The sequence below is a fragment of the Stegodyphus dumicola genome, chromosome 4 (genome assembly GCF_044657685.1).
Source record: "Stegodyphus dumicola isolate Sdum_Otavi_A_Nest chromosome 4, ASM4465768v1".
Classification (NCBI taxonomy): Eukaryota; Metazoa; Arthropoda; class Arachnida; order Araneae; family Eresidae; genus Stegodyphus; species Stegodyphus dumicola.
Window position 1 is genome coordinate 102,727,822 of NC_140771.1, and position 25,433 is coordinate 102,753,254.

The 25,433-nt window shown below is 33.8% G+C and overlaps 1 protein-coding gene across 1 annotated transcript; it reads left to right on the forward strand.

The window, feature by feature from the left end:
* The first annotated feature begins 13,305 nt into the window (after positions 1-13,305).
* Positions 13,306-25,084, forward strand: LOC118199686 (sulfotransferase ssu-1-like). The gene is made up of 2 exons (XM_035371592.2): positions 13,306-14,014; positions 24,142-25,084. Exons 1-2 carry the CDS (start codon positions 13,697-13,699, stop codon positions 24,784-24,786), a joined length of 963 nt encoding a protein of 320 aa, XP_035227483.1. The 5' UTR covers positions 13,306-13,696; the 3' UTR covers positions 24,787-25,084.
* Positions 25,085-25,433: the final 349 nt, after the last annotated feature.

Genomic DNA, 25,433 nt, shown 5'->3' on the forward strand with positions numbered 1-25,433 from the left:
CCTTCAGTGTTCTGCCTTTTTGTGACAAAAGCATCTAATGTTGTTTGCCTTTTTCTTTTGCGTTGTTCTCTTAAAAGTTCTTCATAAACGGATAGAGCATTTCTAACACGCCTTACTTTTGAGCTCCTGTCAAAATTCGGATCATTTTCAATGAATTGATCCATTATTTCAGTTATGGTAGACAAACTCCTTTTTACAAACGCCATCGAAAGTTCTTTTTGCTCTTCTTCTGAATCACTGCTGTCAACATTTTTGTTTTCTTCTTGTTCAGTTAATTCCTTGAGCTCATCATTAGAAAGACTAGCCGCTGCTTCTTGAATTATTTCTTCGACATCTTCCACATTTACCCCTTCAAAATATGTCTGTACAATACCGCACCAAACAAGAAATACAAGTACACTCTTTCGGATATGTATTTGAAACCTATCGCTGCATAATATTTCGGGGAATCCCCGTATGCTGCGAGCGATTTCGTGGAATCCCCGGGTTGAAATAAAAGAGCGCTAAACCGAAACAGCGCTAAACGAAACAGCGTTAAGCGGGATCTTACTGTACTCCAGTGACCAGCGTTAAACGAAACAATAACATCCCAGAATCCGTGTCTTCAGAGAGCATTGCATCGGAATTAATACGGAATGCACAATTGAACGATGAAGAGAGGAAAGCTGCCGAATATGTAATTCCAGAACTTAAAGATGTTTCCCCCACTCGTCTTTTGACATGGGTCAAACCAGTTCCACACAGCATACAATCGATACCGGTGTTCATCCACCAATTAAGCAACATCCAGAATGTCTACCGATTGCTAAACAGGAAGAGGTAGAAAAAATTTTAAAAGACATGGAAGAAAGCGATGTCATTGAGCCTTCTGCAAGTCCATGAGCATTTCCCTTCGTTCTGGTCAGAAAGAAAGACATTGCAACTAGACTTTGCATTGATTGTCGCAGGTTGAACGAGGTTATGAAAAAAAGACTACCCTCTTCCTAGAATTTGCGACATTCTGGACATTATTTCTGGAAGCAAGTCGTTCTCAACACTTGATTTAAGCAGTGGGTATTGGCAGGTAGAAATACACCCTGATGACCGAGAAAAAACGGCATGTACTACGGAACAAAGACTTTGGCAGCTCAAGGTGATGCCCTTTGGAATATGTAATGCACCGGCAGCATTCGAACACCTCATGGAGACTGTGTTGAGAGGTCTCTCCTATGAAGCCTGTCTGATATACCTGAATCACGTCATCATCGTCAGGAAACGTTTTGAAGAACATTTAGATAATCCTAGGAAGGTGCTTCAGAAACTGAAAGAAGCCAATCTAAAATCGCACCAAATCAGGAAGTGACTTACCTCGGACATGTCGTGAAGGTGTGTGTGTACGGATCCTGAAAAAGTGTCAGCAGTTAAAAACTGGAAACGCCCGAAAATGTCCATCAGCTTCCTAGGATTTTAGGACTATAGGAGATTCGTGAAAAACTTTTCTTGGATCTCAAATCCCCTTCACTATCTGACAAAGGGTAAGCAAAAGTGGACAAAAGAATGTGAGGATACATTTAAGAACCTGAAGGAAGCTTTAACATCTGCTCCAATCCCGACATATCCTCAGCTCGACAGACCATTTAATTTCGACATGGATACGAGCAATGAAAGTATCGGTGCTGTTTTGTCCCGTGAAATAAAGGGCCAAGAACATGTCCTGGCCTACTTAAGCAAGTGTCTGTCTAAACCGGAGAGAAATTACTGTGCTACAAGGAAAGGGTTGGTCGCCATAGTCAAAGCCGTAGGACATTTCCAACATTATCTATACGGCAAAAAATTCCTGCTCCGAACGGATAATGCACCATTGACCTGGCTTTTAAATTTCATGAAACCTGAAGGTCAAATATCCAGGTGAGTACAGAGACTTCAGGAATATGACATCACTATCCGTCATCGAAAAGAATCATCACACGGAAACATGGGCGCCCTGTCTAGAAGACATTGCCCAGAAAAGTGCCGATATTGTACAAGGGTCGAAGCGAAATAGGAGCTACTTAATTCGGTCACACGATAAATTACATCAATATCAGCTGATCGAGACCCATGGAGTGACAAAGAAGTCAAGAAAGACCAGCTGGAAGACGGCGACATTAAACACATAATTAACTTAATGCAGTCTTCAAACAGAAAACCTATCTGGCAGGACATTTCGATCTATGGTCAGACGACAAAACAATACTGGGCTCTCTGGTACTCACTCCACTATTAAAACAGCGTCTTGCACCGGAAATTCGAATAGGATAATGGAAAGACTTCCCGATGGCAGCTGCTACTTCCAAGATCCCGTTCCCGGACGTCCGTAAAGAACTGCATAACATCCCTACAGGAGGCCACTTCGGAATAATGAAGACCTTGCGGAGAGTTTGAGAGCGCTTCTACTGGAGTAACTCAAAACATTACATGCAAAAATGGTGCCGATCTTATGCCAGAAAGAACTGAAGAAACGCAGCCGAGGCAAGTTGCAACGTTACAACGTAGGAGCGCCTTTTGAACGCGTCGCCTTTGACATCTTGGGACCTCTGCCACGAACTGCTGATGGAAACAAATACATCCTTGTTTTCATTGATTACTTCACCAAGTGGCCTGAAGCGTATGCTATTCCTGATCAAGAGGTTGCCTATGTAGCAGAGGTGATGATACAGCACTGGATTTCCAGGTTCGGAATGCGTCTTCAGTTACATTCCGATCAGGGAAGAAATTTTGTATCAGCTCTAATCAAAGAACTCTGCAAGCTACTTCGCATTGACAGAACCTAAACGACGCCTTTACATCCCCTGTCGGACGGCATGGTAGAGAGGTTTAATCGAACCATCCTTAATAACCTGTCATTGATGATTTTTAGAAACCAACAGGACTGGGACAAGAAGTTACCACTGTTTTTACTGGCTCATAGAAGTGCTGCTTTCGAGACTACCGGCTATTCCCCATTTCAGATGCTATTCTATCGTGACCTTCGTCTGCCTTGCGATCTCTTGTTTGGTCGCCCTCAGGATGCGCCTTCATCGCCTGAGGAGTACATCCAAAACCTCCATGCCCGGCTTAAAATGATGCACTGTTTTTCACGAGAGCGAGTCAGCTTGGCGACGGAGAAAATGAAAACCCGATAAGACACGAGATCTACAGGACATCGATTCAACGAAGGAGACAAGGTGTCGTTGAGAAATCCGATTCGAAGGAAAGGACTGTCTCCTAAACTACAGTCACCTTGGGATGGTTTTTACATAATCCTAAACAGGCTGTACGACATCGTAGTTCGGATTCGTAAGTTATCGAATTCTAAAGTCATTTACTACGACAGACAAGCTCTTTACTATGGTCGTAGTACATAATGTAAATAGTATAAGACCATGGTCCTGTTTTTTTTTTTTTTTTTTTTTTTTTTTTTTTTTTTTTTTTTTTAAATTTGTAATTTTTTGCAGTTTTTATTGGTTTTGTATTTGTTTTAAGTTACTTATTGCAATTATTGTTTATACTGTTTGTTATTTTATTGTAATGTTTATTATCGCATTGATGCCTTAGTTGTAAGTAGGGCTACCTGTCCAGAGATTGTACTGCTCGCGACATGCAGTCCTTTGGAAGGGGGCAATGTTCGAATTTTGTATTTATATAGGCAATTTTAGTAGAATTATAATTAAAAATTTCTGTATTTTTCTGTGTAATATAGCGTGAGACAAATTTTAAGAGACAGCTGTGCCGGAAAAGTAAGAATACAGGAGGGACGTCCTTTTAATAAAGGGTATCTCTTTAATTTGTATTGAAATTGAATAAATATAATTCACCACTATGTTAACTGTTACTGCAATTCGATACTCTTAATGGTTTCCAGTAATTTCGAAAGACAGAATGTACTAGAAATATCTCGCAGCCGGTTGAAAACTATAAAAAGCCAGAGAGACAGTGTCTCAGCTCAGTCGCTCTTTCTCTTTAGATGCGCTTTGCATTGTGTTGTATTTAACGTTTTCAGTAGTTTGAAGTATAACTACTGACTATTACTGCATGATTTTGTGAACACTTGTACGGATATGACTGAGGAAAATTCAAGAGTTCTGATATATTTATTTTCATAAGAATAAATTTCATTAAGCTAGTATCGGGCTTGTGCATTCAGTCTATTACAAACCCGTACGAACGCAACAATAGCAATAACGCAACAATAACTAGAAGTGCAATTTTTTTCACCCTTCCAGTTATTTGGTATTTTAGTAACATAAGCAAAAGAAACACTTTACCATTATAATTTAAATATGAAGTTATTTAAGGAGCAAAAAAAGACTCAATGGCATCAAAAAGTCTTCAGTCAAAACAAATTCAGTTATAGAAATCCCCTTGGAAGAAACTTTGAAAAACTAGGATTCCATCAGAAACTTATATAGTGGCTTTGCAACCTATTCAAAGAAAAGATCTTGAATTCAAAATTTGGAATTTTTGAAAATTTTTAGATTTTGGAATCTGTTTTTATTCAACGGTTCTAAGAAATGCGTGTTTCTAATTTAAACTTGAGCAATGAGTTTAATGAAAGAAAAAGCATTGGTTTATCATAAGAGTTTGTAAACTGATAATGTTTCATCTTCTTGAGGATGGTTCGAAAAAGTGAAATAAATGAATGAAATCATTGTATTATCAGAAAAGATGAAGTAATTGAAGAATCAGATAAATCAGTGGATGTTAAGCTTATCCAGTTTAATTAACGACTACAACTTAAAAAATAAATGTCTTCAGCTACGTTAAAAGTATCTTATTTTATGGACTTTAAATAAACCACTAAGCTCCGAGTGAGAGATTTGCCATGAACAAAGAAAGATTGATTGCCGTTCTATGCTGCAAGCATAGAATGGGAGGAAGCAGGGAGAGCGGCAGCCATTTTTTTCCCCCCTTTTTTTTTCCACGGTGCAATTTTTCCGAGTCTTAGAGCTTTACTAAATTTTTAAAATTTTGTTTCCCTTACATTCTGCCGCCCCTATTGCACTGGATCTAGTAGCAGCCCTGCTGGTTCCAACGTTCAACTTCTGGCAGAAATTACACATATATGGCATCCCATTTCAAGTCTAGGAAATCTGCTAAAATGAAAAAATTAATGGGAGGGGTAGCTTTCGTTACAATTTTGTCCCATATCTCAAGTTCTATAAATCAGACCTTGTACCGACCGGGAACACAATTCCTTGAGTAACTGTAGTCTGTCGATATTATGTTATACAGCAGTGTCCAATAAATGTTTGAAATCTGATAGGATAAATCATCTGTTCTTTTATTGCGCAAACCGTCTTCAAACAATACAGATGGTCACCACTGCATTCTTCTGCATGTACATGGTCCCATTCTTCATTAACCTGTCGTCTTAATGCCATACCATGGGGGTATTCATAAGCAAGCACCTTTACACACAAGCACCTCCAAATCTGATTGTAGATTTCAGCTGTTGAGAAGTTTGCATTCGAAAACTACATCACGAATAGAACTTTTGCGATTGAGCGAATCGATTTTCTTGGACATTATTACTATCGCGAACGTTCTCCTATCTCTGTAAGTGTGACCTTAATTTTGACGGACTCTTTAAGTTGTAGCCGCATGTATTTTGAGCGCGCAGTATTGTTTTATAACGCTCTAAAATGTGCTTGTAACTTGAATGCTTTACTTTTCCTGGGGGCTGGGACATATATATCCCATGCATTGAATACATTAAATAAGGCTCGAGGACTTTAAGACCATTTTAGAGACTTAAAAATCACTCATATTATATTACTGTTACTCATATTATATTTTACAAAACCATGAGGTAGATAAAAGACTACATGTTTCTCCGTTATTACATCACAAGAAAATAAAAGAACCAGTCCTTATCACAGAGATGATATAGATGAAATGCATAAATGATAACGCTAACGATGTGCGACTCTGTTTGGAAATCTTATCATATTGCAATCCGTGTATATCCGTTGTTTAACTCTAATGTCTTTGCATATCAGACTTTGTAAATTTAATGCGACTTGACCCTTATTAAATTTTGAAGCCTGCACGCATTGGTGTAGCGGATTCTTAAATTGTCCTTAAATAAAAAATTAGGCGAAACCTTTTAGCATATAATTGTTCTGAAAAGTCGATTTTTTAATTTCGTTATTTTATGTCAGAGTTTCTTAAACTATGGGTCGCAACCTTAAATGGGGTCGCAAATCAAAATTTTTGGGTCGCGAAGATTCACTTCGACAGTTGAATTTAAAGAAACTACATTCATAAGACTTTTAATGAAAGTACATTAACTAACATTAATGAGATTAGACTTTTATAGATTAATTACCTGTTATATAAAATGCAAAAGAAATTTGCAAGGCTATCTAGCGATTCAACTTAAAACTTGAGTTTTCACAAAAATCATTGTTGAATTCTGGATCGGAGTTAGATTTCTCACTATTTCTAAAATGGCATTAAATGTTTTTCTCTCAATCCAGTACCACATATTTTATAAAACTACTTTTTCACTTTCAGGCTGATTAAAACCAAATGTCGCTCAACGTTGAAACATGTTGGAGAAGCTTTATGTCCAGCAGTGTCAAATATCGTACCAACATTTAATTTGTTATGCAACAGAAAACAACCATATATGTCTCATTAGAATTTTCTTTAATTTTTTATTTTTTATTTTTTATTTTATTTTTGCTTAAAGTAAATCCTTAAACTACTTCTATATATATATATATATTGTTTACCCAAAAATTATTTAAGGCAGGTATTTATTTTTATATCTTTATTTTATATTTGGGGGTCGGGAAAAAAAATCTGTTATAAAAAGGGATCGCGACTGAAAATATTTTAAGAAGCCCTGTCCCATGTAATGAAATTTTGATAGAGTAAAAGATGTTTTATTGAAAAAAAGTTATCTTTAAGTCGCAAAATAACTTTGTACCGGACTGGCTACCGGAAAATCTGGTCAGTTAAACTATCAGCAATATAGAGTCGCTTGTGTGGTATTACTAAACACTAACGCAAGAAATATAGCATCCACTTTGGTAAGACCCGCCTAATGCTAGAGGGCGCTGAGAACGCCATTGAGTGTGTACTGAGACTCGATGGAAGTTACTCAATGGATGATGTGCGATTTCTGAGCTTGAGATATTATTATATTTAATTAAATCAATTTATATTTTATTGATTGGTGATTATTGATTTTGATTTATTGATATGAGATGTGATATGTTTTGCCGAACCACAACACTTTCGACAAACTTGGATTACCACTGAATCTTAAAACCATCGATGCGCATTTGGTGCATCTATGCCAAAAACCAGGTAAGAGAATCTTTATTGAATAATTGAAACTGAATTATACCTGGATAGAAATTAAATATGGCTGAAAATCTGTCAAAGTTGAAGAAGAAACGCAGTTCCGTGCGTTCGATGTTGACGAAATTAATTAACAAAATAGAAGTTGCTATTAACAACGAAAACGAAACAGTTGATCAGTTGGAAGCATTTTTGGGACAATTAGTCGGAAAAGAAACTGACTTAAATTCTTTAAATGATGAAATTGAAAATCTTTTGAGCGTCGAGACAATATCTGAAGATACAGAAGCTTCAGAAGAAATAAAAGAAAAAATAATTTTTGGAAATCGAAACTTTATTCTAAAATAAAGAAATTGAATTCTGATTCTATCCAAGTTGATACAGTTTCACAAAACATTCAGTTGATTAGTAATGAAACTGAAAATATAAATATAAAATTGCCTAAATTACATATTAGTAAATATTATGGTAATTATTCTGGTTGGTTAGATTTTTACAATTTATTTGAAAGCTTTGTTCATAATAATCCTAAATTAAGCAAAGTTGATAAATTTAATTATTTGAAATCCTATCTCGGTGGTACCGCGGCAACATATATTAGTGGATTTGCTTTAAGTGATGAAAATTATGATAAAGCACTTGATTTATTGAAAGAAAGATTCGGAAATAAAAACATTTTGATTAGTACTCATTTGAGTGTTTTGCTGAATTTAACTCCGGTTAAAAATCCTAACGATGTTATAAGTTTACGAAATTTATATCATAACGCGAAAACGCAGATCAGAAGCTTAGATTCTTTAGGAATTACAGGTGAATCATATGCAAATCTATTGACACCAATTTTAATGAAATTAATTCATTCAGAATTCGTTTTAGAATTTAATCGCATTCAAGGTGACAAAGAATTTGACTTAAAAACTCTTTTGCAATTCATTAATAAAGAAATTCGAAGCCGCAAGAGATCCTTTCCAATAAATAATTATAAATCATCGAATCAACGAGTGCACTTATGTTCCTCGCAAGAGAAAATAAAAAATAAATATTCTACTTCCGTTAGACATAACTTTTCAAGACCTCCGTATAAGAGGGAGAATTCTTTCCCCTTCCTTCCGCACGCATGAATTTCTGGCGTCAGTCGAAAATGTAATGTGTTTATTTTGTAGCAAAGGTCATAAATCAGAATCATGCTCTACATTTAATGCAAATGAACGGAGAGATATATTGAAGCAACGAGGTCAATGTTTTCGTTGTTTGACCCCAAACCATTGCGTGAAAGAATGTTTCAAAAAGGATTTGTGTCCAATCTGCAGCAAACCTCACCATGTTTCAATTTGTTTTCGAAAGCAAAATAATCCACACATTATTTCTCCAAAAGGAGAAACCGATAATGTCGTATCAGCGAATATCGTATCGGCGAAAAAGAATACTATGTTACAAATATGTTCAAACTTAATTGATAATGGAAAAGAGCAGGAAATTGTTAGAATTTTCCTGGACAATGGTTCACACCGCTCCTTTGTTTTATCAGCTATTTCCAAAAGATTTAACTTTCCAGTTGTTACATTTGGTGCTAAGGAAACGAAAACAAATTCATTTAATGTAGTTAAAATTAAAGAATAGAGATGATCCAAATTTATGCATAGAAATTGAAGCACTGGAGACAGGCCATATTTCGGGCACACATTTACCGACTCCCGATAAAAATATTGAGAAACAATTTAGACGTTTAAAAAATGTACAATTAGCGGACTGTTATGAATTTAACAATAAAGAAATATCAATACTAATAGGTGCAGATTACTATTATGATATTGTCACTGGTCGAATTACACGCCTAAGCAAAACCCTCGTTGCAGTTGAAACAATATTTGGGTGGTGTTTGCAAGGCCAAAACACGAACTTAAATGAAACGTTTGCAATGAGTGTTATGGTAAACGAATCCAATATTTCCGATCAACTCAAATAATTTTGGGATTTAGAGAATTTGGGTATCGAGGCAGAAGTAGCTGAAATAGAACCCACTGAGAAAGAAATAATGAGTGAATTTGAATCCGGAATTACATATCAAAATAAGCGATACAAAGTGAAATTGCCCTGGAAACCAAATATGAAGACATTATTAGAAAATAACTAGCAGATAGCAATGAAAAGATTTTTGAGATTGAAATCATCTTTTAAAAATGAACCGTCCTTATTTTGTGAATATAACACTGTTCTAAAGAATTATCTTTCGGAGAATATTATTGAACCTGTCCCAATTGATGAAGTAAATTTACGGCAAAATATATTTTATTTACCTCATCGAGCTGTAATACGTACGGATAAGACTACAAGCAAATTACGCTTTGTGTTTGATGCTTCGGTGCATGCAAAAGGTCAATTATCTTTGAACGATTGCTTATACACGGAACTTAATTTTATGCCTAACCTATTTCTTCTGTTGATCAGATTTAGAACGAATACATTACATAGCATTTGTTGCAGATATTAAGATGGCTTTTCTCCAGATTGAAATAGATGAAAGTGAACGAAACTACACTAAGATTCTTCTGGGAATAAGATCCAGGAACTGATGATGAAACAAGAAATTGGAAATTTTTCGGATGACAATGGTGTTATTTGGGGTGATATCTAGCCCGTTCCTCCTTGCAGCCACAATCAAACATCACTTGAAAAGGTACGTAGATATATTTCCTCTGACTTCTAAGCATCTTAATGAGTCATTGTACGTCGACGATTTTATTTGTGGGCAAATCGCTGTTCAACAGGCTCTAAAGACTTGTAAAGAGAGTGTAGGCATTCTAAAACAGGCAAGCATGCACCTTCGAAAATGGAGAACCAATTCTCCTGAGCTAAGTAAAGAATTAAAGAATTTAAACTTCAATGTAGATCAGGGTGAAAATCATCAGGGTAGAGTCTCTAGATACAAAATTGATAGCTTCAAAAGCATTGGGAATTGGTTGGGATGAACAAACTGACACGTTTTATTTCGATACCATATTTATATATTTCGATACCTGGAAACATTTCTTTTAAAAAGAACTAACACAAAAAGACACTTACTACAAACGATAGGTCGACTTTTCGATCCAGTAGGTTCTATAAGACCATATACTATTAGAGTTAAGTACTTGATGCAAGAAATTTGGTCTTTAGGATTAGACTGGGATGAAAAATTGCCCAAACAGTTAGAAATTGCTTGGAATAAATGGTGCGATGAGATCCACGATGTAAAGGAAATAATTATTCCCCGATATTATTTTCAAAATTCTTTGCGCAGTCATGCAATCACTATTCAATTACACTGTTTTTCAGATGCATCTAAGAAAGCTTATGGTACTGTTGCGTACTTACGCATAGACTTACAGAGTGGAAATATCATTTGTAGGTTTGTAACATCAAAGAGCAGGGTAGCTCTGTTAAAAACCCTTTCGATTCCTAAATTGCAACTCATGGGTGCACTTTTGTCTTCAAGATTGAGTAATAAAATTGTAACTGCACTAAGTTTTCCAGTTACTCGATATTCTTGGACGGATTCCTCAATAGCTTATTACTGGATCAAAAGTGATCCAAATAGACATAAGGTGTTCGTGAAGAATAGAATAAAAGAAATATGAAAATACAGCAATCCAGAAGAATGGCATCATTGTATAGGAAAGAATAATCCCACCGATTTGATTTCTAGGGGTTTATCCTTAAGCGAGCTCAAGAATAATCAGCTCTGGTGGCATGGACCCTGACAATGAATAATTGACATGGTTGACAATGAATAATACAGCATGGCCATCCTCGTTAAAATCAATGGAAGAAACCGAAGTAGATGGCGATAAGTTAGAGTTTAAGAAGTCGGTTGTTGTAAATGCAACTGTTGAAAATAGCCAAAATGAAAACGATTTGATCACAAGATACTCCTCATTCAGTAAATTAATTAGGATAACTGCTTTATGTTTGAGATTTATAAATAACTGTAAAGCAAACCCAGAGTTGAGAACACGCTTCATATGTGCTTCTGAGTTAAGACATGCTACTGAAGTTTTAGTAAAACTCGTACAGTTAACTGAATTTTAAAGGGAAATAAAGTGCTTGAAAAACGGACAATCTATTCCAAAAAAAATAGTAAAATATCATCTCTGAACACATTTCTTGACAAAAATGAGGTACTGAGAGGAAGACTAGGAGGAAGATTGGAGTATTCTGAGTTTTCTGAATTTCAGAAACATCAGATAGTCTTGCCAAAGGCTCATCATTTCACTAATTTAGTTATTGAATATTATCATAGGAAATCCTTACATTCTGGCGTACAGACTATATTATCTTTAATAAGACAGTCATATTGGATACCGTCTGGTCAAGATCGAGTTAGAAGAGTAATAAATAAGTGCATGACTTGCTTTAGAACGAAGAATCAAACGGTAGACCAGATGATGGGTAATCTACCTAGGGACAGAGTCGTGCCTTCTAAACATTTCGAGAAGGTCGGATTAGATTTCGCAGGACCTATAATCACGAAACCTAATTTGAAAAGGTCAAAGGTGACTTTAAAGTCTTATATTGCATTATTTATCTGTTTTTTCACTGAAGCAGTGCATTTAGAAGCTGTTTCTGAGTTAACAACAGAAGCTTTTCTAGCCTGTTTACGACGATTTATTGCCAGAAGATACAAACCAGTCGTTATCTAGAGCGATAACGCCACGAATTTCAAAAGTGCGAGAAATATTCTTAACGCATATAATGATATTTGCAAATCTAACCCAATTCAAGGATTTAGTGCAGAAGAAGGCATCCAACGGAAATTTATCCCACCAGCTTCTCCTCACTTGGCGGAATGTGGGAAGCAAACATAAAATCAGTGAAACGGATTTTGTTAAGGGTAGCGAAATCAGCTATCATGAATTTTGAAGAGTTAACTACTTAAGTTACTCAGATAGAAGCAGTTCTGAATTCCTGTCCATTATCGCCGCTTTCTTCCGATCCGACTGACTTACAGCCTTTAACTCCGGGACATTATTTAACAGGAAATGCTATGTTGTCCTTTCCTGAACCACATATTGCTTCGGATTCTCTTTCTTTTCATTCCAGGTGGGAATTAGTTCAGAGACTCTAAGCTACATTTTGGAAGCGGTGGCGTTCCGAGTATCTAAATCAACTACAGAATCGTGCCAAATGGAGCAGTTCGCAGCCAAACATGCAGATTGAGCAACTAGTACTGCTGAAGGACTCCAACCCCAATCCTTTGCATTGGCCATTGGGTCGCATCCAACAAGTGTATCCTGGTGCTGATGGTCTGGTTAGAGTAGCTGAAGTTAAAACCTCTACAGGTGTTCTTCGGCGAGCCATCAACAAAATTATTCCTCTACCATTTAAAGACTGAATGAACTTGAAAAACTTTTATTTTATATTTAATAGTTTACCAATTCAATATTTAGTTTAGTGTAATTTTAGTGACTTTAAATTTATTTGAATATCTGGAAATTGAAATGTAAACTCCATGGAAGTTTAAGCGGGGAGAATGGTAAGACCCGCCTAACGCTAGAGGGCGCTGAGAGCGCCAATGAGTGTGTACTGTGACTCGATGGAAGTTACTCGATGGATGATGTGCGACTTCTGAGATTGAGATATTATTATATTTAATTAAATCAATTTATATTTTATTTGATTGGTGATTATTGATATGAGATTTGATATGTTTTGCTGAACCACCACACTTTCGACAAACTTGGATTACCACTGAATCTTAAAACCACCGATGCGCACAATTTATGCTAAGAGGATAGTAAGACGTTTGATAAATTTTTATTTCAAACTTTTAAAGAGTTCAATGACCAGCCTTCTTTTTTCTCAACCCAAATCATGTTTCACACTTATCTGTCATGCGGAAGTTCAATAAATCAGATCTGTTATCATATTAATTTATCACCTTTGTCAATAACACAGAATTTCCTTCATTGATTAAAAGTTTTCTATTAGCTCTTTCGACATGTGGCCAAGATTTGCTACAGATCATTTCTAAATTCCGAAGATGTAACATACAGACGTAAAAATGAAAGTTTGGGCTGCTATTTCGTAATTTTTAAAATAGTTACTAATAGATAAATTTACAGTTTATAAAACCGAAAGCCTTCCACATTAATTAAAATAGAAAAAACTTATGAGGAACAAAGAAGCATTATAAATTTCGCTTTTCAAAATTATTCAAAATCGATTCGATACTTCTGTGGCTCTATGCTGCTGTTTTATTCCTAAATACTGCAAAGTAATCTGATCCGTCGTTCATTAACTTCAAGAGCAATTCATATTTCGAATTCTTTAAGTAGCTGTATTTATTAATATATCAAAAATATTTCAGGAAGCAGAAAGTGTTTACATATTAGATGGCAGCAGAAATATGACAATGGCATCTAAAAAACCACTTTTTGTAAATGTCGATGGTGTAAACATTCCAATCTTCTTTTCGCAGGAATGTTTTAAATCGGCTTTGCGTTTCCAACCTAAGGACGGAGACATCTTTATTGCAACATACATGAAATGTGGAACTACATGGATGCAGAATCTGGTATTGAATATTTTGCGAAAAGGAAAGCCACTGGAGCATCCGAAGGATTTCTTTCTTGCTAGTCCGTTTTTAGATCAGCTAGGTTCTGAAGATTCTGAAAAAATGATGATTCGTCCCGGTGCTTATAAAACCCACTTACCGCTGCACAAAGTAAGTTATGTAATCAAATATTATCTTCAAATACTCCTCTTACTTTTATATTAACAGTTCAAGTGAAAAGTTGATAAAATATATATTGTTTAATATATTTTATAATTAAAAAATAAGTGATATTTAATTCAGTTTGCTAAATAAATGCTAAAGGGCATTCGTAAATGCACTTTCTGGACTTAAAGGCTTGTTATTAGATTTACGAACGATCTGCTTTAACTACTGCAGTAGACAAATGATAACTTACTTATAAATTAATCTCTCATACCCAATTAAACATTTTAAGCACATTGTTTTCTTTATTTTTGAACTATCTCGCATAGCCAGCAGTGAAAAAATAATTGAAATAAAATTATGAAATTCCAAGACAGCGCAAATTTTTATGGTGTAACATAATAGCGGTATTAGGTAAAAATATAAAATGAAAACAAAATGTATAAAAGTTTTAAATGAATATGTACAAAATGAAATATAAATCTACTACATTAAAGTTTACATATTTCAACATAAAAAAATTCAACATAAAAATTTTACCTTCTCAAATAATTAATTTAAAAAAAATTATTTAATCGAAAGAGAAACTTCAAGGTATTCCTGCACTGTTAACGTAAGCATATTTCAGATTACTGCGTAAACTGGGAAATTAATCGATTTTTAAGCGCCTTTTTTTATAATATTATTATCACTTTTCTGTATGTTTAAATTGAGAAATTCATTTAAAGTGCAATAGAAAAAGGAGATCGATTGACTGATAATTTAGTATATATGTATAGATAAAGCATTAGTCCTTTAATATGTGATGATGACCGAGCTGATTCATCATGTTTTTTAGCATCATCTGCAAAGTAATCTGAATGATTTAATGTTTATTAATTACATTGTTTGAAATGTTGGGGTTCTTATTGTAAATAAAACAAAAATAACTTTATGAAATTTTATGATGATATAATTTTTATCTACCCTCTTTATTTTTGCTAAGGATTTTTACAGCATAAGTAAGAGAAGCACAAAATCCTCCCGGTAGTGTACGAACTGCGCGAAATTTGATCGAAGTTCCCCCCCCCTCTTATCTAATAGACGAACTGCACGACATTTTCATTTTCCTGTTCCCTCTTTCTAAGAACTTGAATTTCCAAGAAGATTGGGTGCTACAAAAAGTCATTTATCGCCATTAATGGTTCATTTTATTGATACTGCAAGCCTCTATTTTTTTATCAATATTGTAAAAAATTGTGCATACAAAACAAATATTAATTTAAAGTCTGGCGTCTGTTAAAGTAAAAATTAGTTTCTTTTACACTCATTTTAAAGGTCTATGATGCTTAAAAAATGATGAGCCAGATCCTTTTTATTCTCTGTAAGAATTAAAAATTTTCCAAGTTGCAGATATTACATCAGTTTTGAATATTTAAATTGGTAGGTTCATGACATACACAAAACTGATACATAATCAACCTATTAAATATCGGATTTGTAGCGCACCTTGAACAAGTTTCTTGTCTAGATAAATATTAGCAAATCTTCTTAGATAGCAGAATGGTTTTAACTTTCAAATTCACCATTTTAGGTAAACAGTTCTAATTTAATTTAAACAATTCTCTTTATTAAATCTAAAAATTGGATTTCTTAAGTGGTTCTAAATTCACACTAATATTATTGCAATATACTGCCGTACTAAGCGTTTCATTTTTAGCCATTGAAGTTGTTTTAAGGTTATTTAACTTATTTAACTTTCTTACAAAAAGTCCATATTTTAATACTAGAAACGTTTAAATATTTATTCTGTTTTCCAGTTACTCTACCTGATGTACTTTGGCATGCATTTAATTTCTAATACACATTTAATTAATAAATTGATAGTTATGAGCGTCTGCAAAAATTTTTAAAAAAAAAAAAAAAAAAAAAAAAAAAAAAAAAAAAAAAAAAAAAAAAAAAAAGAACTCCCTTTTATTCATGTCTTGGGATTTTCAGTTCCCTTTTTATCCATTCCTTTTTCACATATTGTTGAACTGTATATAACTCTAGCGAACAGAAGATATTTCCAACACCTTGTTAAAGCTTAATCTTCAGCATGCAGCTTATTTTCTAACCTAGTTTCAGACTAAATTATTTGTAAAATTAATTATTTGAAATTATTCGTTAACAAAGATGGTCTCTAAATCACTCTAATAATATTTCGAACTGTTGTAATTTATAATGCAAGATGTTCATGTGATTTATAATAAAATTCATTTCTAATTTTTTCAGCAGTATTGAAATTAATAGCAGATATTGATAATTTTATACATTTAGATTACAATGATTTAAATTGCCCTTGCCTTCTTCACTGATACTTTTATGGTACGTCCCTAATATTTCGTAATGGCATACAGATAAGTTTAACTCATTCACCAAACATGTAAATCTCTAATTCAGCCCACTTTTGTTCTTACGTGGGCTGTATTTTCTATTTTCTTTAATATATAGTTCAGCCTAATTTCAAAAGGTCTTATGATCAAGCGGAAAAGTCACTAAACATTGGTAGTTCGACCCGAGTTTTTAATCTCAGAGATCCCCCAGCTCTTTCTTTTTTTGTACTTATTTAGTGTGTAAAAATTATTCGTAAAAATTTCAGTTCATGAAGCAAAAATATTTTTAAAATTTATTCTTTAAAAATATTGCAAAAATTTTCGCCTTTACCTTAGCGTATCTTTTTACAAATCTCTCTAATAAGAAAAAATAAGGAAATAAATTAACTCGGATTCGATGATTGATATCTTGGTTCAAATTATACGAGGGTTGGAACTTTAATAGTGGCAACACAGCTGAAAAAACGCTACGCAACAAAACTAAAGAATATCGCGTATACCACACGTGAACTACATACCTACCTTACCTCTCAGCAAAAAGACTTGTCCTGCCTACGTCACGCGCATGCGGACATGGACCTTATAAGAAATAGACTAACCCAGTGGGCGGGGCGTGCGTCACACACATGTCGGGAAGAGAGAGTAGGGACGATTTAGTTTATCGTAACATTGAAACATATGGCGTTTGTATCACATAACTCTTTTTAATTATTAAATGTGATACGTTGTATAAATGATGAGATAATAGAAATCACAGTTTTTGCTAATAAGATTTTATATATCTCATGAAACCACTTTTTAGTGCATTTTGAGTATTTTTTTAACTGCATTTTGAGCATAAGCGTAATTCTTGTCTAAACATCATTACTTTGATAAAACGGTAAAAACTCTAAACAAAAAATTTATGAATTTACTACAAATAAAGTAAAATTAAGTAAGATTGATAGTACATGATGCTATGAAACAAATAAAGTAAAATTAAACAAGATTTGGTAATTTGTTTTTAATTTTATGAACATTTTCAGGCAGTAGTAGCAAATATTTATCATTTCAAATGTTTATAGAAACCAAGGATTGTTTTATTTATTTTTTCTGTTTTCAAAATCATTATGGTATTAAAAGATGATCATTTATGACAATATTAATAACTCATAAAATTCGGAGCATAAACTTTTCTGAGTGTAATGAAAAATTTAAAAAAAAAATTCGCAGTAAATAAAAAAATCTTATGCGGAACTAGAAATAAATTAAAAAAAAATAATTACTATAAAATACAAGATATTATATGTCCAATCTTAAATTTTTATTAATGCGCCTAAAGTAACCTTGTAATTTTATATACCTGTAAATACTTTAAGCAGAATGACTATACATCCATAAATACATATGTATGAAAGTAAACAATTTAGGATATTTGTTGCATTGAAAAATTCGCTTACTTCACTTTTTATTTCAAATATTTGTGAAAACAAGATTATATCTATTTATCCATTAATGTAAATACACACACCTATATATATATATATTTATAGAGAGAGAGGAAGAGAAACAGATAATATGGTTTATTGATGCTTAAATAAAATTAATTTAGTAAATCTGCTTCGAATATTTTCTCTCTGTTTAGATTCATTGTAACATGCAACTGCATGATGCATTCTGATTTTTAAATATTGAAATATCACTGCTTTAATTAATTTAATCAGGTGGTTTTTATCTGGCTCAACATCATAAATGTGGTCTTGAAGAGAAGGAAATATATGTGTTCCTACGCTTTTTAAGACTTTTAGAATCATGAAATTTATAATATTTTTTTAATTCAATTTAAACTCCTTTTCAGTCTGCCTAAAAATTATTTCTGCATTTTTGCAGATCATTCGGACGTCACTGGAAGGAGAAGTCAAACCTTTACATCCAGATTTATAATATTTGAAACCTAGCAAACCATCATATGGTTCTGTTGAAACTAAAGCTGAGAAACAGATATTACATTTTACTTTATAAGCTAAGCTTTTAACAACAAAACCAGCTATATAAGATGTATACTTTTCGTTCTTAAATATTCTTATTTTTGATTAGTTAGAATGCTAGGAATTAAAATTTACCTATAATTTAAAAAAGCAGCAAAAAATTATAAATTTTAAAGAAAAACTTTCAAAAATTCATTTTTAGGCATTTTAGTATTTAGCTATAGTTTAGTATTAGTTATAGTTTTAGTAATTGTAAGAGAAAATTACTTGGTTGAATTTTTCTGTTAGTTCAGATTTAAAATATTATTTTCTAAAAGAAGAAGTTACAAATTCGCTTACATCATAGGAAAAGCTAAAAATATATACAAGCCTGAAAGCATGCAACAGCTTTATAAATATTTAGAACGTTAAATATGCTTGAAAAACATGCTAAGTATAAAAAAGCAATCTCAGTGTCAAAAATAAAAATATTTAAAAATTCTTACTTGTGAAATGAGGCACTACCACCAGCTTTTTCGTGACAATTGTACGCGCTGCAATAGCCAACTATTGCTAATTTCTGGAAGTCGTCCCTACTCCTCCGGATGTGATCAAGGTGACAGCCGGGAACGCGCCAGACAAGGGAGAAAACGCAATTGTGTTAGTCTATTTCTTATAAGGTACATGCATGCGGAGTGACGCGAAGAACGAATCCTTGTATTAGCTCGCGGTCTAAAGTAAGTGTTGTCAGGATGTTTTCAAAACAAGAACAACGATGTTGGATAAAAATTGAATGTGCCACAGGTCGTACAGCACGACAGTGTCATCAAGGGCTTCAAGAGGCTTGCGGGGAATCTGCAATGCCTTACAGAACCGTAGCAAGATGGGTAAAAGCCTTCAATGAAGGACGCCAAAATGTGGCAGACATGCTGCGGTCAGGTCGTCCGAGTGTCAGCGATGCAGACGTGCAAGCTGTTGCTGCACTAATCGACAGTGATCGCCGCCAAACGATTCGTCAGCTGGCCGGACAAACAGGATTAGCGCATACGACTGTGCTGCACATTCTGAAGGAACGCCTGTCCATGAGAAAAATTGCTTCACGATGGGTTCCACATCAATAGACGGAAATGCAGAAATGGCTACGATACGATGCTGCCTGAACCCACTTGGAGTGCTATGATCGCGAAGGAGATGCTTTTTTACTCCGTATCATTACGCTGGATGAGACTTGGGCCCGATCGTACCAGCCGGAACTGAAACGCCAATCAAACGAATGACGTCATCACGGGTCACCACGACGTTCGAAATTTCGTCAGAACCCCAGCAATGTGAAAGTTGTGATTCTCGTGTACGACTGTGATGGTGTCATCCTAATGCATACCGTTCGCCCACAGCAGACCGTCACTGCGCAGTATTACTGCTCATTTTTTTAGCTCAATCTCCGACCAGCTTTGAGAAAAAAACGGCGACACTTTCTGCAGAACGCTCCTCTCATTTTGCATGACAATGCTCGGCTGCAGGCAGCGCAAGCTGTGACTGATTTGTTCAAGCGATGGGGCTGGGAAGTGCTTCACCATCCACCATACTCCCCAGATCTAAGCCCTTGTGACTATGACTTAATTCCTAAGATGAAGGAACCACTTCGTGGCACTCACTTCCAAACTGTTCTTGAGATTCTTGCGGCAGTCGACCGGTCCATTCAAACTATCGACAAAACAGGCGCTGCTATAGGTATTCTGCGACTTCCACATCGTTGGAAACGGGTTGTACACAATGCTGGCGACTATATTGAAGGACTGTAAAACATGGTGACATGAATCACTTTTGTATTCCTTGTAAATAAATAGTTGCCACTATTAAAGTTCCAACCCTCGTATGTAACCTTTTCCAAAAGCATAGAGTTTATATGGATATCAATACATTAAGGATTTTTTCTCTATCTAATTTTCTTAAAATGTTTATTCCAGAATTTTATTTTCACACTGTAGCGCTTAACTTTATGAATTTTCTATAATCATTCAATTTTTGTAGCTATGGTAACTTTGCATACCTTCTGACAAGTAGTTATATTTTTAACCACTGTATTTTAGTTCCTATGGACTATCAGTATATTATTCACTTGTTTCACAAGTGCAGATATTTATTTTATACGGAAATCTACGTAAAATCGTAATTAAACTTGAGTTATGCGGAGCTCCTGATCGATTGCTTGTTTTAGATTGAATGAAATTAAGCTTAATGTTGCTGTTGATTAGTTTGTTATTAATTTAATTATACGCTTTTGATTACTTATATGTTCAGACATTTCCAAGTATATTACACAAATTTTTGCATCCCAATTTTTAATTTTTAGTTAAAAAAATGTTTTTATTTATTGAGAGGCCTGATTGATTATATTAATTTGCAGTACTGTTTATCTAATTCTTTTCTTCTAGATAAATTTTAGAAAAAACTTTTTAGCATAATAATTTAAATTTATTTACAATTTATACGTCAGAATTCCAAACGCATAGTAATGCTGTTATAAAAGATTTCACGCTAAGCTTTTTTTAAATTTAACTGTTAAATTTGCGAATAGTTATGATTACTTTAATTAACAAAAAAATATTTCTAGCACACTTTAACACACTTTGATAATTAATAATCTTTTGCACGCCAGTGAACTATATTAAATTTTCCAGTCTAGTTCAGATATCTTGACTATTATTGATGTAATTTATAAAAAATATAATTGGTATGCTTTACAATTATTTGATTCATGATATTATTGTAATGCTCTTTTCTCTAATATTGTAATTAATGAAAGAAGTTTGTAATGCTCATATGTATATTTGCCACTGTCTGTTTCCCTTTTGTATCTTTTAAATAAACTACTGATTTTCTCAATTAGGCATGGGCCTTGACATCGTGGACAAGAAAGTTTAGCTACTCTGTCTTACACGCAGATGATAAAGACTGACATTTAAAACTTAGTCTCCCAACTTGTAATTCACTCTCTTTTCCTAACGTAATATAACTTTCGTTTTTCCCTTGATTTCGGAAATATCCGAATTTTCGTTTTCTTCATTTATTATCTTTTGAATATCAGTCATCTCAAATTCTGAGGCTCTCTTCCAAACAAAGAATAATTTATCCGGCGGCATAATTAATTTTGGCCTAAGAACGGTTCCGCTGGAGTTTTTCGCGTTGTATTATGTTTTGCTGTTCTTAATTCAAAAGCTAACTTACTGACCTCACAATCCCAGCGCTTATGATAGTTTTTCACGTAACAAAGTGTAATTTTAACTATATTTTTATTAATCCTCTCCACTAACTCTGACTGCGACCGATAAGGCATCTTTTTTAGGTGGCGTATGCCAAGTCTTGTGCATAACTCTTCAAATATTTGACTAACAGTTTTCCGTTAGTGGAAATTAATTTTAACGCAGCTTCGTATTTTAAAATATATTTATTTAAGAAAGAATCTGCAACTATTTTGACCAAGGCTCTTAGGGGGACTATTGTTACCCATTTCGACAAATAGTCTACAATAACAATTAAATATCTGTTTGGATTGGCTTCGCTATCTGGGTATGGACCTAATAAATATATTCCTCCTAATTCGTTTGGAACCGTTACCTTTATATAATTTGTATACCGACCGGACTATAATTTACATCGTTATTTAACTGACAAGTATGGCACGACCTGACATACGCACTTACAAACTTTTGCTGTCGCAGAAAATGCACTACCTCACGAACTTGTTGTACTCTTTTTCTGATTCCCAGGGGGACAGAAATACGTAAATCATGTAATTCATTAAGAATATTTAACCTTAAACTCGCTGGGATAACCTGTCTAAGCTCGTAATTTTGATTCCTGGCTTTCGAATAAAATAAAAGATTATCAATGAGGTCGCAGTTCTCGGCTCTGTTTCTAATTGCCGTAATGTCCGGTTGTTCAAAATGACTCGAATTTTCAAATAAGAATAAATATTTTTAAATTAGAGATCCCTTTGCAATTCTTCTATAACAGTCTCGTGTGAGAGTCGAGTATTTTCGTCAAAAGCGTAGCGCACTTTCAGTATTGTCTTCCTCATCGAGCTTTATTTTTAAGATCGCATCGGCCACCGTGTTTTACTTCCAGGAGTATGTTTGATAATTAAATTGAATTCTTGAAGTTTAAGGGCCAATCGAATCAGTTTTGCCCGAGTATTGGCGATAAGTTCTTTCTTGATTATAAACGCCATACACCGTATGATCAGAATAAACTGTAATCGTTGGCAGGGCTTAATTTCTAAAATTAGAAGTGCCGGAGTCCTATGGAAGGCCGTCAGGAAGAAGGGAGAAAATAAATAAATAAAATGACTAATAAAATAATAAAATGACTGAAATAAAAAAATATAATTAAATAATTAAATTTAAATTTAAATTCAATAAACTATAAACAAAAATTTAATAAATTATTAAATCATGATAAATAGTTAAATCAAAGAAATAAAATACCGGGCCTCATCTCATTTTGGAGCTCTGGCTGTACTTAAATTTCGTTCAGAAAACTAAGCAATAGTTTAGCCGACCTCCGGCTGAATTAAAGTCGTGAATATACGGTATAACGCACTACTTCAAGAAACTAGTAAACATTCTTTTTTCAGCGCACGAAGGAAAAAATAAATCGATTAAAGCGTCACTACTGAAAATAGAATGATTACTAGAAATAATATGAGCGTATGGAAATAATTTTAATGGAGACGTGTAGCTTTCAAAATAAAGAAAGCAGTCTTATGTTTTCTCATAGCGTTGCCCTGCCGATATAATTATACATGTCAAGCATAAAGCAATTGGACAAAAAAATTTTCTCCGGATCCGATCCGATAACAATATGAGCACAAACGTAAGGTCCGCACAATTGAAAATTTTGTCAGAGCTTAAATTGCACCCGGCTCCGGTGGACTCGGACGCAGTTTAAGCTTTGACAAGAAGGTTGTAAAGAGAGAGAAGAGCTACCCAGCATTTTATCAAGAATCAGTGAAAATTTGTGTCCTCTTATTTGGATACATAGTTGAAGTCTGCAAGAGCTCTGCAGTGATGGGTCGCTAGCGCTGGACGTGCACGACCGAGGTAACCATTTTTGTACTTTCGGGAATAAAATCTTTTTCCTGCTGTCATAAGGAGAATAAGCCTTTGACATGTGGATGGGGAATTTAATATTTATGGATGGGAAAGTGTTTATTCCCCAGAGAAACACAGGCATGCATTCGGAAGTTATAAATAAAATTTGTCCGTTAAAATTGTGTTTCATTTACACAATAGAATCACAAGTTACCTCAGAAACTGAGAAGTAGTTTCTCGCTCTGTGGCAATTTTATTTTTCTGTGCTGATTGAAGGTTATACAAAAATGTGCCACTGGTTGATCTATCTGCATGAGAACAGCACCCACTGCATAAATGCTGTGCAATGTGTTACGTTATGTTTTTTAGTTTAAGTTTTTTCCAATAATAAAACCATATTTTGGTTAAAGATTTTATATATCCTATAAAATAATACATCGAAGTCCGATTTACGCAAGCTTTTAAGAGTTAAAGTAAAAATTTGAGACCCAAAAGTTAAGACAAATATCGAAGTGAAATGCCATTGCTGTCATAGGAAAACTCTAACGTAAGCAAAATTTCAAAATATGATAAAAATGAGATAGAGTTAGCCAGATTTTTTTTGTGAAGGTTTAATTTATGTCAAAGAAAATTAAAATCATTTCGATAAATAAGATGCATATTTTTATTTGATTTAATAAATTATTATCAATATTGATGTTTTTCCTTTTTTTTTTTTTTTTTTTTTTTTTTTTTTTTAGATTCCATGGTCGGATAATGCAAAATACATTTATGTAGCTAGAAATCCAAAAGACTGTTGCGTGTCATATTACCATCATATGCGCCAAATTCCAGGATACCAATTTGCAGATGCTACGTTTGATGAATATTTGAATTTGTTTGTAAAAGGTGAAGTAGAGTTCGGTGATTATTTTGACCATCTTCATCCTTGGTACGAAATGAGGAATGCTCCAAATGTCTTTTTTACTACATTTGAAAACATGAAGCAGAATTTACGTGAAGTAACGATGAAAGTGGCTAAATTCATTAACGAAGACACAGCTGAATATCTGAAGGAACATGCAGATGTTTTTGAAAAAATACTGCATAACTGTAGTTTTGATGTCATGAAGTCTTTCATCAATAAATCACTGTCATTCCTATATAGCAGTGATAGTCAAAAGCTTTTAGCTGATTCAAATGTACCAAAAGGCAGAAAACATATAATTGCGTATAATAACAGCAATACTTCGTTGAAAAGTAACGGTATTAATTTCATTCGTAAAGGGCGTGTAGGCTCTTGGAAAGAAGAACTTACACCTATGCAAAATGATGTTTTGAAGAAGTGGATGAATGAAAAATGTAAGAACAGAGACATTTTATTATTATGGGAAAATATCATATAAATGCATTTAAACTCTATAAATATGAACTTGTCTATTTACATACATGATTTTATGAGATCTTGAAGAATAACCTTCTTTAAAAAGAAAATAGACAAGATGAACTTTTAAATTTTTAATATATTTGCTATAAATTCATTAAAATTCAAGTAATTTCATGCAGTGTATTTCTGCGGTAATTTGTAACTAAATGGTTATTAGAAAGAAGGCGTTATTTTATTTCTGTAATTTAAGAAACAAGGTTTTCACATTGTTTAATCATTGTTTCTGCAGCTTTTGAAAAATTCTTGTTCTAACGAGAGGTAGCTTGCTATTATTTTTTAAAATTAAAAGCAATTTTGAATATTTTTTATTTTACTACATTTTTAATATTTTACTGTATTTCCTAGTTTACTACTTTATTTTATTTTACAGTCATACTTTATAGTTGTCAGTGATTTCATTTTAAAAAATGATTTCATAAAATGTTTTTCATAAGGAAAATTATAAATCTTGATACAGTTGCATTTCGAAAACGTGAACATACAATTTGATCTACAGAGTGTTTATTTTTAAACTGACACTACTCAGAGCCATCTTTAGTTACATCTATCACCTAGAATGCCAGCTATTGGTAGGCGGACTAATGATGACAGGGGAAATAAAGATTC